A 26,263-nucleotide genomic window follows, 5' to 3' on the forward strand; every position below is an offset into this window, starting at 1 on the left:
GACTACCTGATTCTTTTTCATCATAGAACTTAGCTAAAGGTATGCATTTAAACAAACCATCACCTGGTGCTCTTCAGATGCTTTGGGCTACAACTTCCATCAGTCCTAGCTAGTCCACAATCCCCCCCCCCCCAATTTAATGCCTGTTTAATCTATATTTTTTCCTTTCTTGCAGAAATTGACTAGAAGTTTGTTTTTGTTTTCTAATGTTACCAACAACTTGTTTGCCATCTCATTGACCAGTTACAATATTAAGCCCCCATTTGGAAGCACCATTTGTGTGCATGCACTTAAATTCAAAAGGAGACCTTGCTGACATACAACTGAGCACGTGTACAACTCCCCTCTCCACGCATTCGCTCCTCATGAGGATGTTGGAAGAACATATCCTTAGAGCATCTGACACAACTTTAAAAAACATTCTCCCATAATGTTTTAACTTTCAAACAGGCTGCACATAAGTGCTATTTATTGCCACCAAGGTCCTTACAAAGCCAATATTTTATTCTGTGATCCGCCCTAAGATCTCTGGGTATAGGGCGGTATATAAATTCAATAAATAAAATAAAGATTATGTTGCCACATACATTTTGTTAGATTTTTTCTCTAAATGCCTTCTATAAGTAGATAGGCAAAGTCTCTCATGTGCCGCTCTACAGAATTAGACAGAAGCTTTATGCTGCTCTGTTATGCCTGTGTATTTTGAAGGTCCTCAAACTTTAACACTGTGGGACAGTTGAGTCTTGAAATTAAAGTGGGAGAAAGGCAGGATGATTCTTGATAAAACCCCCAAGACCCACCCTGCCTCCTCCTAATTTTACCCAGATCATACCTTGCTCCCCCTTCCCTTCAATAAAAGAGTAGCTAAGGAAGCTATCACAAAATATAAGGGGGGCTGAGTTTTGCTGCTCCTGTTTTTTGAGCACTGTCCACCAATTAAATTATGACTTTGTTCAGAACTTACTTGTCAGTCCTGTCCCTTAAGCCAGAACTTTCTCAGCAATTAGCCCCTGCTGCTACACTGTTGGTAGGGAAACTGAGAAACCCCTACCCCATGTGCTCAAAGAATGTCGGAATGTGTGTGTCACATGGCTACAAGGCTGCTCCTGCCCCTCCATGCCCAGCTATTGACTTGCTCAGAAACCACACACCCTACTAGTTGTGCATTCACTACGTATGAGAATAAGAAGGTGCCCTATGTAAGTGGAGGCTCTACCATCCAAGGGGAGATCCTGGGTCACTCAGGATCTCCCTTGATGGTTGAGCTTTACATGTGTATGTTGATAAGTGTACACAACCCTTTTTCAAGCATACTAATCAGAAGGTCGGCGGTTCAATTCCCCGCGACAGGGTGAGCTCCCATTGCTCGGTCCCTGCTCCTGCCAACCTAGCAGTTCAAAAGCACGTCAAAGTGTAAATAGATAACTAGGTACCGCTCTGGCGGGAAGGCAAACGGCACTTCCATGTGCTGCTCTGGTTCGCCAGAAGCGGCTTAGTCATGCTGGCCACATGACCCGGAAGCTGTCTGCGGACAAACACCACCTCCCTCGGCCTATAGAGCGAGATGAGCGCGCAACCCCAGAGTCGGTCACGACTGGACCTAATGGTCAGGGGTCCCTTTACCTTTTTAAGAGAGGAAGAGGCATGACCATAGGTGTGTCAGCAGCAGGGACAGGCCTACCCTTCTTATTTGGTGATTACTCAGAGCCAAGTAAGATTGTCTTCCATGAACACGGTCTTAAAGTGTGTCCATAGGTGACTGTGGAGACCAGTTCTGGGAACATAGGTTTCCAGGCAAGAGTTGATCATGGTGAGGGTTTGCCAAACGTGCCTTCCTCTTAGCACATTTCTCCCTTTCGTCCTGAGTTCGAGCTTCTTCAAAGTCCACGACACATTTGGTAAAGGCTGTTCTCCAACTGGAGTGCTTCACAACACACACACCCTGTCACACATTCTTTTAATGAGTGCAAGGGGATCATTTGGATCCCCTTACCCATTGTTGGTAGCCTCGCAGCTCATCTGAAATGTCCCCAGACCCATTGACAGGTCCCAGCACACCTTCTGGAAATTCTCCATGGACCCTTCGCTTGAGCCCCGTCTACTGATCTCTTCACCTGAATGAAGGCTGTAATAAGGAGGCACTGGAACCATTCATTAAAATGTGAGTGAATCGGTTCCAGAAAGCAGCCAAGGCAGATGATTAATGCCATAAGGAAATAATCCTACAGTGAAGCACCAGTTTCCTTTATTGAACTGGTAAGTGATTTTACTTACTCGGCCCAAAGCAACACAATTATGAAGGGCTTTAAAATAAATGAAGTCAAGTTGTGTGTGTGTGTTCTTAAGTATAGTAAGCAAAGTTGTTGCTTTAAAAAAATGCTGTGTCATCATTGTTTTTCAATTGTCTAAAAGCACCAAACCATTTTAATTATATTGAAAAGTTCTTGATTGTAGGGGATTTCTCCTAACTAAAAGCTATCAACTTTAGACTGATTTGAAGTTCTAACGTGATACGGGTTCCACTCACAGCAGACCTACAATCTCAGACAGCGTCTCCTCGACATTCACCTTTGTGCCAGTAGCTATTATTTTGGTAACACTGCAAAAAGCTACAAATCAGGAAAAGATACAGCCATAAGATCAAAGCTTCTCATGACCTACTTGCAAGGCTGAGAAAATGCACTGGCTATTCCCATTGTCCAGATAACAGACACCAGAGATTTAATTAAATGGACAGCAGCTGGTTTCAGATTGTCACATATTTGGCTTCAATTAGCTATAGTCTCAAACATCACAGAACGTAGCCCAATTGGGACAGGTGTTGGGAAGGTTCCAAAAGAGTCCCACAGGGAGAACAAGGAAACTAGAGTCCATGAAAGGAAAATGTTGTTAAAGCAACTGTGCCAAGCAATACTTTGGGCTTTCAACATACATGCTATTATTAACTGTATTATTTCAAAAATTAACTAATATGGGACTCAGACACCACATACCCACTACCAGTAATAACAACTGGTAGAAATGAACAAAGGCCGTGAAGGCCAAACACAAGGAAACATGTAGAGATCAAGGAATGGTCAAACAATAATTTCACATGCATACAAGTGCAAAATCAAATATTATTATTATTACCCAGTGCCCACTGGAAAGCTTGCAGTTATTAAAAAAAGTTTCCAAAACGCAATGGGTCATGTTGCCAATGCATATTCCTTCTTTACTGCTAAAAGTTCTGAGGCAACAGGATGCAATGAGCCCCAAACATGGGCCAACAAAATGATATGATTCCATCTACTCTGTGGATAGGTCTACACAACAACTGCTCTGTCCCATCCATCTTATAGCAGTGACCATCACTGCTGCAGCTTCTGTGGCATTCTGCCCAAGCAAACCAGGACAAAACAGAATAGCTCTGTCCTGCTTGTCTTAAAAAGCAAAAGGAAATCTCCTTGTCTCTGAACATAACAAAACTATCCAGAGCTAGGCTCTCTTGATCAGTTTGTGAGCTTGAAAACAAGACACCCTTGGAATACTCCTCCTTTGACTCATACATGCTTTCCCTATACTAAAGCCACAGCTCCCATTACCAGCTCCAGTGGAACCCCTGCATGTTGTTGTTGTTGTTGTTTAGTCGTTTAGTCGTGTCCAACTCTTCGTGACCCCATGGACCAGAGAACGCCAGGCACCTCTGTCCTCCACTGCCTCCCGCAGTTTGGTTAAACTCATGCTGGTAACCTCGAAAACACTATCCAACCATCTCGTCCTCTGTCGCCCCCTTCTCCTTGTGCCCTCCATCTTTCCCAACATCAAGGTCTTTTCCAGGGAGTCTTCTCTTCTCATGAGGTGGCCAAAGTATTGGAGCCTCAGCTTCACAATCTGTCCTTCCAGTGAGCACTCAGGGTTGATTTCCTTCCTCTCTATCATGGCCCCTCTCACTCACCTTTTCTCTAAATATACATGCCCCAAATGTTGCAGTCTTTCCTTATAGATGATCCATCCCCTTGATCATGTTGGCTGTACTTTTCCAAACATTTGCTGCTAACGAAGGAGACTTGGTGCTGTCATAAAATGACAAGACCCAGGTTCCTGGAGTTGAAGCCATTATAATTAAACTGGATTGCATTTGCAAAAGAGCTAGAGCTAAGGGGATATCTGTTTATTATGTTTTGAGTCTGCTTTTGGGAGAATTATTGTCTCGGAGAGTGGCTCACATCAATACAGAAAAAAGGGGGGAGATGCCAAGAGAAAAAGACAAAAGGAATGGAGGAACAATGTAGATGAAGGAGAGCAGTCCTTTCAGGCCAAAACAAAATCCTAAGCAATTCAAATTTATATCCATTTTGGGCAGGGCTGATCTTACCTTGTTGCTGTTCTTGCTTGAATAGCAGCTAATGACTCGTGTTCCTTTGGCTGATGGATGGGGCCAAGGTTTCCTTTTCCCTTTGGTTCTACAGTTCCGGGGCAAGGAGGTGGGAAGCAAGCTTGCTGCAGCTGCTCCTTTTGTGGCTGATGGATGGGGTCAAGTTGGCCTCCCCTTTGCCACGATGTGGTTCCTGAGAGGTAAGGCAGGAGGAGCAGGCCTCTCCACCCCCTGGCCTTTGGGCACCTGGCCAATAGCAGGGGCCAGAACATGCTGCCCTCCAGCTCTGCAATCGCATGGTAACTTCATCAGTGACTGGATTAATATATGCTTGATGATTTTCCTTGATCACTTCCTGATTTGTGCTCCTCCTGCATTTATTAATAGGCTTGCATGAAATCAACAAGCTTGTTTCATGAGACATACACGCTTAGTGCTAAATGCAAGCTCCCAACGTTTTGTGAACAGCTTTGACTTTCACGCCCTAAAAGCACACCGGCAAATGACCCCTCCTAGAAATCATGCCCCATGTCCCTAAGAGGCCATTTGTTCTGGAGGCTTAAGTTTAAGTGCCAGCAGGTGGATGAAAGCTGTAAGAGGCACATGTAAGAAATCCCTCTCAGGGAAAGAGAAAAAGGTAGAGTCAGATACCTTTACTGTTGCAACCTCTTCACGGTTGGCTAGGTCAGCCAAGATCACTGCATGCTGCACAGAGAATGGGAAGCATAGTCCTTCAAGTGCAGCACAGAGGAGGAGTAGAGGAATAACACAGCCATTTCTTTATGGCATCAAGAGACTAATCGGAGTCATTCAAACTGTTATACGGTACATGGGTGTGTATGTTTTAGAATGCTCTTTGGTTCATAGGTTTGGACATTTGATGTATTGTTAAAACGCACAGTGTGCATATACAAGCACATGTGCAAGAATGCATGAGTATGCATATGTATGTATGGTTTTTACAGCATTAATTAGGCCACACTGCTGCTGGGGTTGGAATGGCACTAGAGTCACTGAGATGTCAGGACATAACCTCCATTTGTACACACACGTGGTTCTCAAATGAGCCCATTCATCCATGCATGTGTGCGCACACACAAAAACATACATAATAGGAATCACTGAACAAAGAAGGCGGCTTTTGTTTCACGGGACATGGAAAAAATATATGACACAGTACAGGTTAGTGTTACTGTCTTTTCAGAACAAACTGTGGTGTTGTTGTTTTTCCATTGCTCTAAGAAGGCCCCTCAGCAACAAAACCCTTAACTTTCATTCCTGTGGCATGCTTAATTATTCATTGTGTGGTGGTTATGTTCATTTAAGCTTTCTTACCAATGCTTTTGCTTAATGCACACAATTTGGCACTGTCGCAATGGGAGGAATTAGACTCTCCAAGCACCCTTTAGTGTCAAGTCAGTTTCTGGCAGATCATGAAGAGCAGCAGTACAAACCTGTTGACTAGACAAAGGCTTATCTGCACGCACCTAAATTAATCTTGTCAAAACCACACGTAAACTCAATTAAGATTAACTAGCACTATTTAAAGCACAAATGTTTAGTAAACTCAGATTAATTTTTTCCATGTTAGGACTTCTGTTTTGCTATATTCCTTTCTTAGGGGATTCATTTCACCCTTCTTTTGTGGAATTCGAGTTAGCATTAGTTTGACCCATTCAGTTATGGTATTCAATAAAGTTTGTGTTTTTATGATTGCCTTTCCGGAAGAGAATTTTCATGATTAATTCAGTATCTTTCATTAGTCTGCTTGACTGTATCCACCCAGCGCTTCATATTCCACCTGCAATTCTACAATTTTATTTATCGACATACATTGCTTTGGCCCTGAAGAGTGATTAAATAACTGGAAATAAGTGTATGTGATACAGGAATATTACAATCACTCTAATGGCAAGCAAGCCCTGACCTTTAAACTCTCATGTTAACTACAGTATATATATATATATATATTTAATGGGGCACCAGTTTTGTCTCAGCTTTTAGAAAACTAAAACATAAATGCATGCTAACAAGTAGGAGAACAAGATATTGTCTTTAATACTAGAGCCTTTTGAGTAAGTCTCTGTTTATAAACATCCTACTATTCTATTAACAGGTGTATAACAGAACAAAAAGAACCATCAAAACATAGACTTGCCAGTTTTTTCTAGTACAGGTCCTGTGTTGTCAGGAGGACACATGCCCTAAATTTTTGCTTATGATGCAGAGCTATTCAAGATACACAGGGCCTAAGCGATGAAAATGGTGGCAATCCTACTCTGCACTGAAGATAAAGAGGGCCCACTTTATAATCTCAGCTAAAGCCACTTCACACAATCCATTTTTAATCTTTTACCTAGTTGCTGGCTGCTTTCCCGGCCCAATTCAAGGTGCTCACATCAGTGTTTAAAGCCATAAAGGATTTAGCCCCTCAAATATCTGAAAGACTGCCTCCTTTCCTAACGCCCTCTCACGTGCTAAGATCAGCAAAGGGGGCAGGAAAGGACATTCTCTGTGGCAGCCATTAAGCTGTGCAATTCCTTCCCCTCAGAGGTGAGTCTGTCACCTTCATTGCATAGTTCCTGCTATTTGCTGAGGGCACACCTCTTTATCCTGGACACTTGAACTATATATATATATTTGCACCCACTTTATTCTTGTAACAGTGATTTGTCTTAAATGGTTTTTGATATGGCATTTTAAATTGCTGTTACCAGTGCTTTTTTTAAAAAAAATAATGTTTAGGGGTACTCTCATTTTGACTCAAGAAAATCGCCATTTTATAGTTCAAATTGGGGGGAAATACAGTAAATGGACAAAGATTCACAAAATGTTTAGGGGTATGTGTACCCCATGAAAAAAAAAAACAACACTGGCTGTAACCCACTGTGGAACCTTGTGGTGAAGTGTAGGTAAGAAATCAAATAAATGCCAAGTAATTCTTATTGCTTTGCCAAAAAGAGAGAGAAAGAAATTGAATGAATGATAATTTGTTTATTTTTAAATTTTGAAAAAATATATGTCCTGCCCTTTGGTATTCTACTCTCAGGGCAGCTATCAGTTAACAAATAGAAAAATACAGCTTATCAAAATAAGAAATGAAAGACATTAGAACAGCAAAATAAAACCGTTTCAAAAGGCTGAGAGTAGGAGGAACATTCTGAAGATGGGGTGCCAATAGTGATGTGAGGTGAGAATATTCTCTGCTAGAAAATTCTCTGGAGAATATTCTCCACAAACGTTGAATTTTCAATTTCAAGTTTGGTGCAAAAAAAAAAATCAAAGAATGTGAATTCACTGCATTGCCCCATTGAATAAAAGTATTTGCACAGTTTTTGGTCGCCATCCGAACAAGTTTACCCATGAATAAACATGTATATTAACTAATTGTATCATTTTCGATGCATTAAAATTATATCATTTTTCAATGCATTAAAACGAATATTCTCCTACTTTAAATGAAAATTCTCTAAGTTCTCATTAATCAAAAATATTCTCTAAAAGATTATTCTTGAGAATTTAACATCACTAGGTGCCACAGCCGAGAAGGCCCTCTTTATGCCTGACTAGGTTAGGACACCCACAGAGGGCGCCCCAACAATGACCTAAGTGTAGGGGCATGTTTGTGTGGGGAAAGGTGTTCTTCCACTACCCAGGGCTCTAAAAGGTAAGCACCAGCACTTTAAATTGATTTCAGAAACAGACTGTGCAGGTGTTTTAAAAAAATTAGCAAGGCAATTTCCCTTGAGCCACTCCCAGTTCAGAGTCTAGTAATTGTATATTTTGTACTAACTGTAGTCTCCAAGATGTAATGTACATGTACTACACATTATAGCCATCTACTCTGGAAATTACCAAAGTGTGACGAACTGTGGTCAGGAGGGGTCACAGCTAGGACACCACTTGGTGAAAAACACTTCGTGTAACAGAAGCCATTTGGATATCTGTTGGGAAAAAAGGATCAGTCCTTTAGACAGCAAGCACGATTATTTGGGGAAACGGCAACCCCACCCAAAACAGAGTGAGCACCAGATCTATGTCAGACAAGCCGCTAACCAAAAGCATTTCTGCCTTGTCACAAATGAGAAGCAGCTTCTCATCTGCGGTCCTGTATTCCAACCCAGCACTTCCTCTGCCTCACTCACCTGAAAAGGAGAAGTTGAGCATGGTGTTGTCAGCCTTTTGGTTAACACTTCATTTCAGAACTCCAAATGACCTCACTATGTGGTTTCATGTAGATATTGAAGAGCATGAGAGCCATGGTGGAACCTTGTCAAAAGCCCATAGCAGGAAAGCAACGGTTCTGAGCAATAGTTTCTTGTAGACAAAACAAGTTGACTCTTAAATGGGATTTTGGAATACTGAACCAAATAATGATGATTTTCTGCATTACATCCAAATCCTAACCCATACCCTGAGTACTATTTGAAAACTGTACTGAATTCCAGTGTGGTAAATTGTGGTTTCATAAGCTTGGTTCAATGCCCCCAAATCCACAAGAAAAAAAATTAACACATGTTGATTTCAGCTGATTTAAAAACAAAACAAAAATGGCAGTTCTCAATCTTGCCATATGGCTGGGTTTGTCTCAATTTAGTTTAATAGTTAAAGGACACAATTCTGACTCCTACTCCCTGCCCCAGTGGGACTTTGCATGCTCAGGTGTCATGAGCTCACTGCCCCATGGGACACTGCAATCCAAAAAACCACTTATAACAACATTATAGGGTTCAAATTAGGCCACAACTTTATTGATTATAGGTGCAACGGGTGTGGCATAGGCACTGGGTCAACCAATATCAGCCAACCTGCCTGCTAGATGATCAACCAAGGGATCAAACCAATATCGAGGAGGCCCTATGGCATACACCAAATAGGAGCCACCTCTCCAGGATTGACAACTCGAATAGTGCTATGAGTCTAGCCTCCACTTGAGCATCTGGACAGAAGCACCTCCTCCAGGATCCATTTAGTGGGTTGCCCCATTCCCTTGGAGGGGCAGGCAAGGGCTTATAACCTCCCCTCCGACCATGACTAGGTTTTACCCAATGTCTTCTCCGCCAAAGTTGTGACAATTGTTACGAGGCAGGAGAAACCCGCCAGGGTCAGTAGGGTCAATAGACTTGGTGGGAATATTCCTCATTGGCTCCAAATATGGTGAGCAACTTTGTCCAAAGCAAGGTCAGATCCAACCTACCCACCAAAGTACCACCACAGCCCTGACATACACAGCAATTGAAGCAATGTGGGGGCAGGAGGTTTTCACCCAATGCTGATATGCAACAGCTGTGACACCAACTTGGGATCCAACAAATCCAGGGTTGGCTCAATCCTATTCCTCCTTACACTTGGAATGCCCCATTTGGGAGCTTTCTTCTTGCCCATGCTAGCAGAGATACCACCATGGACTATCCACATGCCTACTCAGCAGTCAGTAGGAAGCTGGCTGAGAAGAGTGGACGAATCCTTCCACCTAATCCAAACACACACACACCAGCCCAGTGTAATGAGGGCTTGGACTATCTTCCAAACCATTAAAATATGTAGTGGTGAAACTAAAAGGTAAGGTAAAGGATCCCTGGGTGGTTAAGTCCTGTCAAAGGTGACTATGGGGTGTGACACTCATCTTGCTTTCTGGCTGAGGGAGCCAGTGTTTATCCACAGACAGCTTTCCGGGCCATGTGGCCAGCATGACTAAACTGCTTCTGGCACAACGGAACACAGTGATGGAAACCAGAGCACACAGAAACGCCATTTACCTTCCTGCCGCAGCGGTACCTATTTATTTACTTGCACTGGGATGCAGGTGGTGCTGTGGTCTAAACCACTGAGCCTCTTGGGCTTGCCCATCAGAAGGTCGGTGGTTCAAATTCACATGATGGGGTGAGCTCCCATTGCTCTGCCCCAGCTTCTGCCAACCTAGCAGTTTGAAATTGGTGAAATTATTACCAGAGTGTCATAAGAATGATACCTGGCAAGTCTGCAATGAAACCCCTGAAGAAAAACATCATTACTGCCCTCACAATGCACCAGGGCAAAGGAAAGAAACAATTACCAATTAAAATTCTTGACTATAACAGAAAAATTTACTGCGGCAATACATAATCAAATGTACTTGCAGACATGATGCTGCCCAAAGGTAAAGTATAAACAATGCTCTACAGGAAGCCCAAACCAATCTCAGTGTGGATCTCCCATCAAATTCCACAAACAACAATATAGCTTCCATGCTGTTCTTTCTTTGCAATTTCTGTGAGTACAAAATTCTATCTCCAAGTTGGTGAAAAATTCAGGACCTTTTCCTAAAAAAATCAGAAAGGGCCATTGCCACAGGCACAATAACAGCAGTTCGTAGGTGTGTGCTGTTTAAGCCAACAATAACAACTAGGCTTTTACTTGGGTCCTTATGGTTGGGTGCATTATGTGCTTGTGCATGTCTGCTGTTGCTACGTGCCAAACGGCAATTGAAATAAGAGAAGAAAAATGCCAATGCCGCTTTTCCATTGCCTGCTCATCACGCAACAAAAGGATCGAGATAACATTTCATTCTTTAGAGTAACGCAGAAAGACATTCATTTCAGCCGCTCAAGGGGCAATTGTGGTTTGTCATGATCCATCTGTCTCTCTCCTCTGGATCCTTTTCTTCTGAATCTATAAATCAGGATGCCAGGAGGTCGCTGTGATGCTGAATGGTATCAGCGTGGAACAGGAGCCTGTCACCCGAGACCTTTCGTTTCCTTTCAAGCAAGAAAAGCTCTGTTGGTGGTACCCATCATACAGGGCACCTCAGTCGCAGCAGGCATAAAAGCCTTTGGAACGGGAGCCAAGAGGCTATTTCCTCCTTGTTTTTCAGGGCCTAAATAGGCTTTTGCTGAAATTAATGTAAGTATGGGGTAAATGTTTTCAATTTCAATTTGTAGAAAGCTTTAAAAATAAATAAATCTTGGGCTAACTTTAAAAGTATCCTGCTTTTGAACAGTTAGTTGTTTTTAAAGAAATAAATATTCAATATGTGGTTTAGGATATCCTTCTGCTTCAGACCCAAATGTCAGCCTCAGATGTTGAAACTGAAATCTGTAGTGGCTTCCACATTTCGTTTTCAGTTATGAAATTAAATTGGGACCAAATAAAGCAAGCCCTGTCACTTCTACCACTAATCAAATGGTTTCCGTGAGCTTTTAATGATTGGTTGGAGAAAACTTTGCCAAGGCCACAGAGGGTGCAGAGAGGCTACCACAGGACAGCTTGGTGCATATGAGCCCTAGAGTTGCTAGAGCTGGGGAAAACAACTGCTTGTTGCAGAGCCTCACAGCCTGATTGCCTGCAGAGTTTCGTTTGTTAAATGTGTTTTTACAAGACTTTGGAATCTGCTCTGCATTGCAGCTTACAAACATGTGAATGTGGCTAAACAGATGCTTATACAATGGGAAACTTGCTTGTTTGAATCTTGTCAGATTTAGGCTTAGGACCCCCCCCCCCCATTTACTGCAGAAACAACCCTGAGCTCACAGTCAGCAGAGACCTATAGACAGCTATATCTCCCTGACTGGTGTCTAAAAACATGGTACACCCAACTACAAATATGGACATCCCATTCACACAACAACAGGTGCACACCTAAAGATGTAATATAGATGACTGTATGGAAGCTGCATACTGGCAGCCTTCCTAATGAAGTTTGTTTGTTTGAAGTGTATTATCTCATTTATTTTGTTATTTATTTATTTATTTGTATTTATTTATTTATTTATTTTCAAGTTCAATAAGTTTATTGTGCTAGCCAAAGGTTATTACAAAACCATGCAAACACAAACGATATAAAACAAAACTTCTGCTTAAACAACCAGAAACATGTTATCGCAAGCAAGACTATAAATGAAGAGCCTTCACAACAACATACAGTGCAATTATTATTATTATTATTAATTAAATTTGTATACTGCCCTTCATCTGAAGATCACAGGACAGTTCACAACATCAAAATACAAAATGAAAACACAAAATACATAATAAAAAAAGCAAGAGCAAAGCAAGCCAATTATCACAGGGTCCGGGTCAGTTCATATGAGAAGAGCTGGTCCTTGATGTATTGCAAGCAATGCCACCCATCCCTAACTTGGACTGCCGTTCCAGAATGATACCATGGTAGATGGTACTGAAAGCCACTGAGAAGTCAAGAAGAATTAAGAGGGACACATTTCCTCTGTTTCTCTCCCAACACAGGTAATCAGATGGGGCGAACAAAGCAGTTTCTGTCCCCAAACTGGGCTGAATCCCCAGATGAAATGGTTCTAGTGAATCAGTTTCCTCCCAAAACGCCTGAATCTGGTTCATAACTACCCGCTCAAGAACCTTGCCCAAAAATTTCATTGTAGACTTCTGAATCTCCCTTACAATTTACTGCTATTCAGGATTTTTATTTTCAAATGTATAGCCTGCCTCATCCTTTATATTAGGGCTAGGCAACCTTTTGTTCTGCTGAGAGCCACATTCCCTCTAGAGTAATCCATTGGGGGCCATGTTCCAATAGTTGATGGAGCCATATCTGATGATGAGCAGAGACAACAGTGCTCCGGATGAACTAATCTAGAACAAAGTCTCCCCCACCCACTGGATTTCAATCTTCACCTCAGATTAGAATTCTCAATCCTATGCAGATCTCTCAGAAGTAAGCCCTGCTGGGTTTGATGGGGTTATTGTCAGATAAATATACACAGGGATTGGGAGGAGTTGCTTGTTTTTAAGTAGAACAGACCAAGATAGCTACTGTTCCAGAGAGAGAGAGAGAGAGAGAGAGCACAGATGCCTACCAATTTGTTCCCAGTCAACTGGAGAAAAGCTTATTTTCATCCAGGGGAAAAGTTAAATACTGCCCCTTGTGGTAGTTTCCACTGCTCTTGTTAAGTTAACAGCAACTACTTTCTCGATTGGCTTTATCAGCTCTTCTTTTGTTAGCTTGCCCTCAGCTCTTGGACTCAGGTGAGATAAACATGAAAGCCAGCATGTCTAAACAATTCTAATAAGCCAAGGCTTCCAGAAGGTCAGGCTGATAGAAGTTTGGAAGTATTTGGCATCTGCAGCAGAAGCTACAAAAAAAAAAAAAGCCCATCCTGATGAAAGCAGGATGGGCTGCAGTTCAATGGCCTTTTCAGCTTTGAAGGCATAAAAAGAAAAGCCCCAATTCAGTTCCCAGCATCTCCAGAGAAAAGATCTCAGGCATGGGAAAGGTAAGGTGTAAGAAGGACCTGCTAGATGGGGCCGATGCTCCATCTAGTCCAGCATTCTGTTCTCACAATAGCCAACTAGATGCCTATGGGAGCTCTCTCCTCACTTGCGAGTCCCAGCACTCAGCATTCAGAGGTTCAGAGGCTTCAGCCATAACGTCAGTGGCTGATGCAAGACACTGCTGGCTGGGAGCAGCCTCTTTAATGCTGCTCTGCCATAACCTTATGGTACAGAGTTTGCGTCACTCCACCCTTCAGCTGATGCTCAAGAGCAGCTGTCCAACTGCAGCAGCGAGTGCACACCGTCAAATTCCTCCAGATGGTTCACATGATGACCACATGTAGAAAGATGAGAATGTGAAGAGAGCTGTTGGCTATTCCTGTGTGGCTGCTGGAAAAAGAAAGGTCACAAGGAAAGATGCTGGCTCACTACTTGGGGTCCACATCACTGTATCATGTACAGCAGCCTTCCCCAACTTGGTGCCCCCCTATGTTTTGGACTACTAATGCAGTCCCCCAACAGCATGGCTGTGCTGGCTGGGAGTTGTGGTCCAAAACATCTGGAGGGCACCAGACTGGGGGAGGTCGAGACAGTTGAAGTGGACAAAAAAATAATAATCAGCATGGCTCAGTTTCAGTCTCTCTGTGAGCAACATGCAAAAGCAATTGTGCAATTAATTCCAAATAACAGACATTTGCAATTTAAGGTCTCTTTCCTTGTCTAACTAGCTCCCTTGGCTAAGTTCAGTACTGAATAACTTTGGCTCAATGCAGCCGGGAATCTCAACATGCAGAAATGATGGGACTATGTTTTAGAGGGTCAGGACCATAGCTCAGTGGTATATTTTTATTACACTGGGGCCAGTCACTGCCTCTCAGCCTCACCTCCCTCACAGGACTGTTGTAAGGTTAAAATGAGGAGAACTATACATGCCACCTTGAGCTCCTTGGAAAAAAGGTAGAATATAAATGTAATCAGTCAGTCAGTCAACCTAGCAAGTACCAAATACTTCCACAATTGCTCTGCATAGAGGATAGACCATAAGTCATTGAGGGGAAGGGAATATCCCTCCATAGGTCATTAAAAAGCACCCATGGGCCTATAAGCCTGTACAAAGCACTGTAACCATGACAAGACACTACTGGAACACAGGAGCATCACACATTAAGTCTCTGAGCCTGTCTGGAATGCCTGCCTAATGCATCAATAGCAATCAGCGGCAGCGGCAGCGGCAGCAACAACAGTAATAATCCTGGTGTGTGTGTTTCTCTCTGCCAGGCAACTGGCTTTCCAACTTTAAAGCAATCAGCTAAAATTGCAGCTCTCACTTATCTCTAACCCTCCCAGGCAAATAAGCAAGCTGGCACCCTTGATGTCATTCCAAGCTCAGATTCATTTTGGCAGGAGCCTGCAGCTCTCCAGTCCCGATACTCACTCTCTCAGTCTACAGGGAGACACAGCTGTTGGTTTTGTAAGATACAAAGCAAGAGAGAATTGAGGATCAAGACTTTATCGGTTCTATTTCTGACACTGAGAAGGGATATGTTCTCTGGCAGCCCAAAGAGGGGCGGGGGAAAGGTATCAGGATACCTCTGCTAAACAATTTGGAGGATGTTGTCTTCGGAGAAGGGGGACTTAAAACCTGGGATCCCATAGTTAGTGAGAGAAACATCCAGAGAAGCCCCTTATCATTTTGAAATGACAGCGCTCATAGTCAAAGACAGAAGGAATAAGGGAGCTGCCAAATGGAGAAGGTAGCTGCCTGCAAGATGGCTAGCTTGCTGGCCAAAATCAATTTTTTTTAAAAAAAGAAACCTTAAAACTGTACCACTTGGCATTAACTTTGTTCCAATGATCCAATACCTTTGGCAGGCTGAAAAAGAAAACCCCTGAGTATTCCACCCACTGTCCTTACTAACAAGTCACAATGAAGTACTGATGGCTGTGTGATCTGCTCTCACCCAAGGCATCTACTTTTCGGCCTATTTATGAAAAGGTAGTTCCCCTGCCACCTATGAAATATTGTCTCTCATTTGATTGTGTGTGGGTGCATTTGTGCATGCGCACACATCAGTACACATGTGATTGTACCTCTTTTGCACAGTGCAGGTGCTATAACTATGTAGATATGTTCAAAACAATGAGAAAGGTTTAAGCGTATGTCAAGTAAGCATATAAGCAGCAGCCAGTTACCCCACCATACACTAATGTGTACAGACACCCACACATACACACAAGAAATTTATACACTATAAATCAGAGTGAGCAGCAGAAGGGGATTTGGGATGCCAGAGGAGTGTTTGGGGGGGTGAGGCACTCTTGATACTGCCATCATTTTAAAAAAGAAGCCAAGTCTCAACAGCAGAGTTCTCATATGTCACAGGTACAGCAACAGGACCCAGACTTCAAAATGGGCTAAAAATAATGTGAGGGATTGGAATTCACCCAACACTATCCCAGACCCCCTTCAATGTACATTTCCATCTGGCAAATGTGCAAGGGGCAATGCCTGCATGATCTTCCAAGGAACGTTCAAGATCCTGTCTTATGAGAAGCTGCTGTATCCATGGCCTCCACTTTGATTACTACTTGCAGTTGCTTGATAGGAAATGTTTTCTACAGAGCAACAAATACTGCATGTACAGAACGACAAGAAAATACCAAGACTTCAGTATGGAATTAGCCTGATCCTGCTGACCCCAAAGGAACCAGGCAATTTATTGTTCTCCTAGCGGAAAGGTCTTAGCAGCTGCAAAAGCCCTTACTTAGGATTTGCAAAGCTCCTCACAAACTCCCCCAAATCCCCTCACTGAAAATATTCACAGTCACATCCGCCACCTTCATTTCACCCAGAGACGTGCCCAGACATCTTCCAGGCACCCAAAACAACACGTTTGCTCAGTAAAGATGGGCTGCTTACGCAGCATTAAAATTCAGCTCACAGGTATGGGTAATTGCTGTTTCATATCTCTCAGTGTTGTTCTGGCCAAAAGAGAAACTTTGCAAAGATGCTCGGGATAGCTAGGCTTTATGGCTGTCGAGCCCATGCAGAAGTTAGAGGGGGACTCAGCCAGGTACACTTTTCCCTGGGATTTGGAGGACCAAGCTAATTGGGGGGCCCTGCCAGGGACTGGGTGCCTTTTTGTTTGAGTTTATGACTTTATTCTAACAAGACTCCAACTCTGGATCTCAGGAAAGCTGTGCATGGCCTGGTGGTTAAGCTTGTCCCATTGGAATCCTTGTCGCATTGGAAGTTCTCAACTAACTCCATGACAAGAGCTCAGCTCCAAGCTCTAAGCCCCAGAGCAAGACCTCGTCTAACCAGATTCTCAGTAAGGTCATGCGCAACATTATTTAATACTGTGATTCTTAGGCAGGAAGATAAGGACCGGAGATAATTTTGCTACTGTTAGAAATGGTAAACATTTTGAGATTTCTGTTCCTGAACCTGCAGAAAAAATTTGGAGTCTTCGTCTTATGCACATAAAACGGGACAATAATGGGACAAGAAAGATCTAGGGCTTTCTGGTGCACTCTGTTTTAGGGGGTTTGTCTTTTGGTACCAGGTTACATATCACAATGGGCTGACGCGATACACTGTTAATTCAGTTAATTCTGTAATTGGATATTTTAAATATTTTTACTTTATTTTAATCATAGCGTTCAGTGGTAGTGGTAATGTTGTCAACATCTATATAATGGGGGGAGTTAATTAGAGCAGTGCCAAATGTTTCATGATTACTGGCTTGGAAACTGCTTTCACAGGGACAGAAAAAATCCTGCAAATGGTTCAAATATTCAGTTTTTAAAAATCCTGTGCCTTCCATTGTTTCTGCTACTGCTTCATAGTTATCCCCGCCCCTCAAAAAAGTCATATGGGCAATCACAGCCAATCAGGGATCACATAATGAGAGGGATGATGCGGCAGCACTATTCAGCCAATCAGTTTTAACTACATGAAATCATCACTAAGGCAAAATGAAGATGATCCAGAGGGAGAGCAAAGCATCCTGAATTTGTGAGCTTGCAGCAATCACAAAAAAACCTGCTGAAAGAATCAGAATCAGGCACTACCTGCAACAACAGCTGTCAAGGCCAGGCAGAAAACTTTTGAGATCTCCGTGTATGTGTGTGCGTGCGCGCGTGTGTGTGTTTGTGCAGGGGTCAGTAAACTTTTTCAGCAGGGGACCGGACCAATGTCCCTCAGACCTTGTGGGGGGCATACTATATTTTGGGGGGGGGGATGAACGAATTCCTATGCCCCACAAATAACCCAGAGATGCATTTTAAATAAAAGCACTCATTCTACTCATGTAAAAACACACTGATTCCCATCCGCAGATTGAATTTCGAAGGCGATTGGGCCGGATCCAGCCCCCAGGCCTTAGTTTGCCTACCCATGGTATAGAACAACTCCTAAAGTTGTTGCTCCCACTCCAAGTTGGTCTTGACTTGAATTTTCATTAAATGACTATATTCTGAAAACCCACAGTGGATGATGAAGATTTCATGGACTTACTGGATAGCGTTCTAGCTCATCAAATGGCAGCATGGCTGACCATGATGCCAACTAGTGAGGTCATTCATAAAGGCAAGCCTACTGCAAGCAAGGAAGGAAGCATAATGCTAAAAATAGACAACATGAAAACCAGCAAGTAGGAAACAGTGTAGGACATGCAATGTTGCCACACCCATAGATTAAGCAGTTGCCCTGATGTCTGACATTAACAGTGTAGTCACAATGTGCTACAAGAGTGTGCAGTCTGTGATAGCTGCAACCTTCCTGATAACGGCCAACCCATTCTATGAGGAAATACAGAAACAGGCTCACATAAATGAATGTCCATGCATTACAATGCCCTCCACCACGTAGAAAGCTAGGTATCATGGAGGATTCTAGTTTACCCTTCACCCTAACATGCTATTTTTCTTTGTGCAAGGAATTAGCATTAAATGGTGCAGTCTAGATATAGGGCAACTGCCTAGGCTCAGAATCCAAGTAAACTGTTCACCATTCTCAGCTGTTGATTTTTTATTCAATGAAGGTGAGAATCTGCATTCAGGGACTCACTGTCATAGCAGCCTTGGTGCCAGGATGGAGAATCTGTGGCCCTCTAGAATTCAATGTTTCTCAAACTTGGGTCTGCAACTGTTGTTGGACTACAACTCTCATCATCCCTGACCATTGACCACACCGACTGGGGCTGATGGGAGATGGAATGCAACAACATCTGGAGGGCCAAATGGCCCCCAGCCCTGTGTTAGTGGAATACTGAATAATCAACATAGAAATCTAAAATTCTGTGGTCACAATAAGTGTGAATTTTGCAGGGAGAGGTCTGAAGTGCTATGCAGGCTAGAATCCAGTCTTATTTAGATAATCTACAGTAGGCACAGGCAGAAGGTAGATTGGGATCTACTGGTAGTTTTCTAGGTGATCTGTAGTAGATTGAGAAAAAACATTTATGACTCCCAACTGTTTAACAACAAATCAACTTTTCCTACCTCAATTGGGCTGCTGCAATGAAAACCGCTAATAAGCAAAAGTGGATTTTGCCCTAAAGGACTGTGAGCTCAATTCAGATCTGGTACCAAAAATAAATTCCTAATCTCAGGAGGCGCTCAGAGGCATAGAATTCCAACTATGTCTTTTGCAGCTGGTTCTGACTAGTAAATTGTGGGGTTTGGCTAAAAAACAAAGCTCATCCTACAACCCTGAACTCTGTCCACCCTAATCTAGGGAATGACAGAACTTTTCACACTCTGTTAATGAAAGGACAGGCAAGCAGACATATGGAGATAATTGGCAATACCATAATAATTTCAGAAGGCTAATTTGTAGCAATGCTGGCCAAGCTCAGCTAACTAAGGTTTAGCCTTTTGATATGAATTCCACCCGATTTGTTTTAGGTGCATCTGATGGATGCTGCATCTCTCTTTAGCATGGAGGTGCTTCTGGTGATAAATTTTATTTAGTTTTCATTTAAACCTGGACCTATGTAATTTGCACTTGCTGAAACAACATGAAAACCAAAACACCACCATCCATCAAAATTTGCGGTTTTCCAAAGTATGTCATGCAGCCCTCCAGCCAAGAAACATATACAAAATGCATTCTATGAGGTAAAATTGCCCAGCAAAAATGGGTATATTAGGCAAAACTGCACACACAAAAATGTGTATGTTTGGAGAAATTCACACTAAAATGCTGCTGAATTTTCATGAAGACAAAAAAAAATATCACAAACTGATGTGGAAGTGTGAACTAAAAATTAGAAAAATGAAAACCCAAAGAACCTGAAATTGACAGATTCACCCATTCCTATGTGCTTCTCACAAACCCCACAGGTGGCACCAAGCAACCCTGCCAAGTTGCTTTACCTTGTTAGATAAAGACAGATGTTGAAACTCATTGGATTCCAGGGCCTTGAATTCCCTATCAAAGAGGCGGGCAACAGGAACATAGAATACTATGAAGTGAAATGGGTTTCCCAGTTACTGGACACCTCATACTTCTGGACCTTCAGTCTTACCTTGTCAGCAAGGCAGTCAGACTCTTCCGCCAGGAGGTATACGGTCCCACCCTCGGCCATAAGGAGAGCAGTGTCAGTGGTGGATGAAGATCTTGGCCGGCCTTGGTGTTGGTGCAGTATTGCTGTCAGGCTGCTATCTTGGGGGGCCTTGCGGACAAGGTGCGGGCTGATTTTCTGGGGTTCCAGGGAGCCACTCTTGGCTCGCCGACTGCCGCTGTGCAAGCTAGTCCCCCTCTTGATGGAAGGACGGGAGCGGATCTGCTGCAACACCCTGTTGAAGGCAGTGGGCCGAGCCGGAAGATCGTGGAGAGACATGGCATAGGAGACACGGTGCATCTCAGGGGAACGTTCTTTTTCGTCTGGGGAGTCGTGGTCAGACATGCCATGGTGCTGGTGCTGCTGCTGCTGCTGTGATGACTCCTGGGAGTTATGGTGCTCCCGTTCCCGGGACCGTCTGCGGCTATGGAAAAGATGCTTAAGGCCATGGCCAAACATAGATCCCTCAGACAGCTGTTGTATCTTCTGCATGGAGAAGAGAGACAAAAGCATTGGAAGCACAGGGGCTACACAGGGCTTCTCTTACATAACACAGACGGCACAGAACAGATGGAAAAATTAGCTCGCAATATTGCCATAATCCTGCAGCTGTATCTTCTGTTGTTACGAACTGGTGTAGCGTTTTTGAAGTCCAGGCTCACCCACACATAACAATCTGGAGTACAATATTTTGCATTTCATGACCATGAACCTAGGAATCCAGCACTCTCAGTATTGATTAACCCCTAGGGTTCCACCACCACCACTGTATGTTGAACTATCACAATTCACCACCAGTGCACACTTATACACACTTACTGCTCCCCCATGCCTCCCAAAAGATCCTACGTCAGCTAGAATCCAGCAAGAACCATTGTCAGAGCACTTTTGCCAGGGCAGGAGGCAATGGATGTGAGCAATGTGGGGTAATGATTACAATGATTATACAATACCAAGCGACTGGAAGGCTGAGAAATCACAGTGATACCATTTAATAGCACAGTGACAATTGTGATAATGTCGTGTGTGCCCCCCCCTGACATATTTCTTAAAGGGTGGAAAAGGGTGCTAAACATCAGGATTATTCATCATTCCTAGGCAACAATAAAAGCCTGGCATAGTATGCTCTATCCATTGTCACAACTGGATGTTTTAAAGGAGATCACTATATTGCATTAAGATCTGCAGCAGAGGTCGGGAAGTTTTGTGGCCCTCCAAATGTTGCTGGGCTGCAACTCCCACTATCCCCGAACACTGGCCATGCTAGCAGGGGCTAATGGGAGTACAGCATCATTTGCAGGGCCACAGGTTCTTTGTCCCTGATCTGCACCCTAACTGTAACTGGTATGGCAGGTGTCCTATGGTCGTTGCCACACTTTTTGCTGACAACTCTTCAATTTGCAAAAGCATTCTCCATATCAGGTGCTTTTCTTCCTGGCCTTTTAAATATGCTTTAACAAGATATACTCCCTCCCAACTGAACCTGCCAGCTATCGATATTAACTCCTGCCCATTTGTCCTGCAAACTCTGCTTTAAGGGTTGGCACAAGCTTTTGCCAAAGTCACAGCTTCACTAGACGGAGGGAGACAGAGAAGAACATCTAGAAGAGAGCCGGATACTCTGCTGCTTTTGCCAAACCACAAGGCAAGCTATGGTTACAGTTACTCAAGTCAAGCCTAACCAGATGCATCTTATAGGAGCTATGGGCAATGTAACCAAATTTCATGTGTAAGTGCAAAAGCAAACCATAGCTTCCTTCATTAAATCACCATTGAAAACTGAATAGGAGATTTTCCTTTCTTCAGAGTTTATGTGGCTTTAGCAGCTAAAAGTCTTGGTTGTGGCCCGCTCGGGTTTCCTCCATAATCCAAGTAATATGAGGCAGGAAAGAATGCCAGAACAAGGGACAAAATGCTGGTCTTACATCCTGGATAGCCAATGTGGTGTCCTGCAGATGTTGTTGGACTGCAGCTCCCATCATCCCTGACCATCGGACTGGCTGAGGCTGATGGGAGTTGTGGCCTAACAACATCTTGAGAGAATCAAATTTGGCTATTACAGTCATACCTCGGGATGAATACACTTCTGGTTAGGCAAATTCGAGTTGCGCTCCATGGGGACCCCGAAGTAATGGAGCGCATTACTTCCAGGTTTCGCCGTGCACGCATGCGCAGACCATCAAAATGATGTCACGCGCATGCGCAAAAGCGCCGAAAAGTGACCTGCAGATGCGCAGACACGGGTTACGTTCGCTTCGGGATGCGAAAGGGGCTCCGGAATGGATCACGTTCGCATCCCGAGGAACCATTGTACTGTATTAAAATATAGGCTACAAAAGTCCAAGGCATTTATCGCCTATGCAGTAAAAATGTATATATGTGTGGGTGTGGGTACCATATCTTGCAACATATCAAAGCAATTAAATAACAGATTGTCCCCCAGAAAGACTGCTGGGTGGCAACTTGTGTCAGTTGCCATTTCAAATGAGCTTGTTGCTATTTTTGGAGCAGAGGACAAATTTCCCACCACATCATCCCATATCTGTGAGTGTTTAATGCACATGGCAAAGAAGTGGATCTGTGGAAGAAAAGTATGTGGTGGAGCCTGCTCGCAGCCTGCAACTCCCTGAACCTGGCCTGCTTCGAATCCATTCATTAGTCTGTGGTGCTTATGGGGCATGGTTTGGTTATGCATGGAATGTAGATAAAAGTTTTTCCTATGTATTGATCAAGGATCCCTAGGCGATGAAATAAAAGGTATTTCCAATCCATGTTACATGTTGTCCATGGCCATAAAAGAAAGGATTTAGCTAATGTTAATGGATGCAAACATAGTTAAAGATTATTATTTTTCATGAATACACTATGTGGGAAATTTTCTAATTTCATTTGTATTCATCTCTAATTATGGGATCAGATCTTCTAAAGGATGACAACAAGGACATTCTGTACATTCTCTTCTCCCAGGAGAACATGGTATTTGGCCATACATTACTTCTTATCTTGTTTTATTTTTTTTGCAGAAAGATTAACCTGTAATGCTCTTTCATTATTAATAAACCAGACTGAGCTTGGTTATGTGAAATCATTAATATGTAACAAGCCCAACAATGCTGAGTTCTTTTGAAAAACCTGACAAACGGTGACCCTACAGGAGCTGCAGTTTGAAGAGCATTTAGAAAAGTGACCTAAACAGCCCACTGACAAGGAGTCTGCATCAGCACTCTGATCTAATTAAATTAATGATTTTGTATTGGGAAAACAGCTGAAGACTCAGAAGTCCACTGCTGGTGCAAGAATAGCAGCTGACCTGAGACCAGGGCTTTCTTGTGGGATCAGGGCCACCATGCAGGTGAATCTTGGCATGAGAAGTGCAAGCTTCCATCACATTCCATCAAAGCAAACAGAATGAAGCCAAGGCAGGAGTCCCTGAAGCAGAAGCAACTGGGCCCAATTCTAATAAAAGAGCAGCATATTCACCTCCAAGGATCTCACACTCAGTGCAGCCTATGCACTGGTTAAAAAAACTCTTGGAGAGATGTCAGGCTCCAGGCTAGAGGCCTTCCCTTTCAAAGCCTTTTAAACCACAGAGCCTAGGGCTTGCCAATCAGAAGGTCGGCAGTTCGAATCCCCGTGACGGGGTGAGCTCCCATTGCTCGGTCCCTGCTCCTGCCAACCTAGCAGTTCAAAAGCACATCACAGTGCAAGTAGATAAATAGGTACCATTCCAGCAGGAAGGTAAACGGCATTTCTGTGCATAGCTTTGGTTCACAGAAGTGGCTTAGTCATGCTGGCCACATGACCTGGAAGCTGTATGCCGGCTCCCTCGGCCAGTAAAGCGAGATGAGCGTCGCAACCCCAGAGTCCGCCACAACTGGACTTAACAGTCAGGGGTCCCTTTACCTTTACTAATTTTCAGAAGGGGGGTGGATTTAGATGTCAAGGCACTGTTGAAGAAAATTGCTCCTCTGGTTGTCACCTTGCTTTTTCAAGGCTTGTGTGCTCCATGTCACAACATGGGCACGACATGGGGCAAGCGGTAGGGAACAAATATCTAATAAATCCAAAGCAGACCACAGAGGATCTTCAGCCCACCTGTGTTTTGGTTTGCCTATGAATGCAAAACTCATCTTGCCACACAGCTATCCACCATATAGCAGATCAGACTATTGGTCCATCTTGCCTAGTAATGCTTATTCTGGCTGGCAGTAGCTCTCCACGGTCTCAGACAGAGGACTTTTCTAATGACCAGCTACGTGGTCCTCCTAACTAGACATGTTAAGGACTTAGTCTGGGTCAGTCCTTTCTGCATGGTCCCAACCAGGGAATTCCTCTCTCAGGAACCTCTCCCTCCTTGGAACTTTTTTTTGGGGGGGAGCTTATCTATTTGTTAACAAAAGCATTTATACAAAACATCAGTAGGGCAATCATTAAAATGACTGGCTAATCAAGAGGCATTTTAAACAACTGAATAGGCCTGTCTGCTTTTTTAAAAGTCTTCAAGAGATGCCTGAAAGCCAAAAGTGAGAATGCCTGCCAAATGTCTGAAGGAGGAGTATTCCACAGCAGGGAACTAGTGACACTACATGCCTGATAGCCACTTGAGGCCAGTTGGGCTTCTGGAACACACGACACAACTAACAGCACTCCTCTGGATTTCTGCTGGGAAATAAGGGCTCAGGAAGTGCTTAAGAGCCTGGACTCGTTTTTCAGCCCTTTGTATACCAACACAAGAACCTTGAACCTTCCATGCATTTCGCATTCTCTATGCCTGAACCCTAGTTTGAGCTCCACTGAAGTATCAGAGAAGGGGCAAAAACATTCATTTCCCAGACATCAACTTGATCTCATGGTTCCTCGAAGCCTCACATCAGTACCCCATGGTTTAATCAAAAGTGAAGAACATTTAATGTGTATTAAATTTATAGTTCTGTATAGTTCTGCAAACTAGCCTCAAGTCAACTCCCACCAGTACCCAAATCATTAAGCCTCCTTTCATCTCATTAAAAGTTAGTAATAATTTACTAGCCACTAAAGTTGCACAGGGGAAGGGCAAAGAGGCTCAAGCTTTTCTCATCAGCCAATTGACTTTAAGAATCAGAACATCTTACCAATTTTCACCTGTGAAAAGGATTACCAGAAAGAAAAGGGGAAAAACCCTACTGTATTGAATTGCTGCTTTGGGCCATCATGATTTAAAGTTTATTCTATTTATAGAGTCTCTATGGAAACGGAGCGCACGTAAGGTAGAAAAGAACTATAAAACCCACAGATTTCTGCATCATGGTACAGAATGGATTTAGATTCTTCGTTTGCCCTTTAAAAAAAGGCTCATGGGAACCAAAATGCCTGGTTCCCACATTTTAAAAATAACCATTAAAAAAAACATTTTTTTTAAAAAAAAGAGGCTGGGGACCGGGAAGGAAAAATAGGCTATTTTCACAGCATCACACCATGCCTTGCGTTCTCTCCATGTTTCCTTTTGGGAGAAAATGGACAGATGACAACTGACATAACCAGACCATGCAAATGTACGCTGGCAAATTATTCTGATCTATGGATTTCTCAAAAGAAAGTAAGAAAAGCCCTGCACAGTCAGGCCAAATGTCTACCAAACCTAACATCCTGTGTGTCCTACTTCACAGAGGAGAGTCTTCTTTTTGAAACAGTCCTCTGTTTGAAGGGCTATCTGGTCCAAGGCTGACATTTCCCAAGCAGGTAATTTCCGCATTAGATTTGAGCTTTCACACAATGTAAAAGCCACTCCCAAAAAACTAACGGAATATAGCGCATGTTTAGCCTTCATTTCTGTGCTATTTGATTCCAGGAAAAAATCCATGTGCAGCCCCCTTAGCCTAGAAAACTGTGGTAGTAAAGTGATGGAATTTGGAACAGTATACCAGCATACAGTTATTTCCTGCTGTTTTTATGTGGAAACAGAATCAGGCACATGTGGAGCATTGCCCAATAACATCTATTGCAGTGTCAAGCCACGCCCACTGGGGCAACATGTCAGTCAAAAAAACCCCCACTTCCATAGCATAACAGGTACTGCAGTGTGAAAGGGACGTCAGAAAATAGGACATAAGTCCTAGCATTATAATCAGGAAAA

General features: G+C 43.2%; 1 protein-coding gene across 3 annotated transcripts in view; it reads right to left on the reverse strand.

Moving 5' to 3' along the window:
- TMCC2 (transmembrane and coiled-coil domain family 2) overlaps positions 1–26,263 on the reverse strand; it is a 95,274-nt gene that overhangs the window by 51,465 nt on the left and 17,546 nt on the right. For 2 of the 3 annotated variants that reach the window (XM_083745484.1, XM_083745479.1), the window contains exon 3: positions 20,116–20,637. The exons of the other annotated variant lie outside the window; for it this stretch is intronic. In XM_083745484.1, the coding sequence (XP_083601610.1) occupies positions 20,116–20,637 (522 nt within the window). The remainder of the gene's footprint in view (positions 1–20,115; positions 20,638–26,263) is intronic. 3 annotated transcript variants of the gene reach the window in all.

The sequence above is a fragment of the Podarcis gaigeae genome (assembly GCF_964106915.1).
Source record: "Podarcis gaigeae genome assembly, chromosome: 6".
Taxonomy (NCBI): Eukaryota; Metazoa; Chordata; class Lepidosauria; order Squamata; family Lacertidae; genus Podarcis; species Podarcis gaigeae.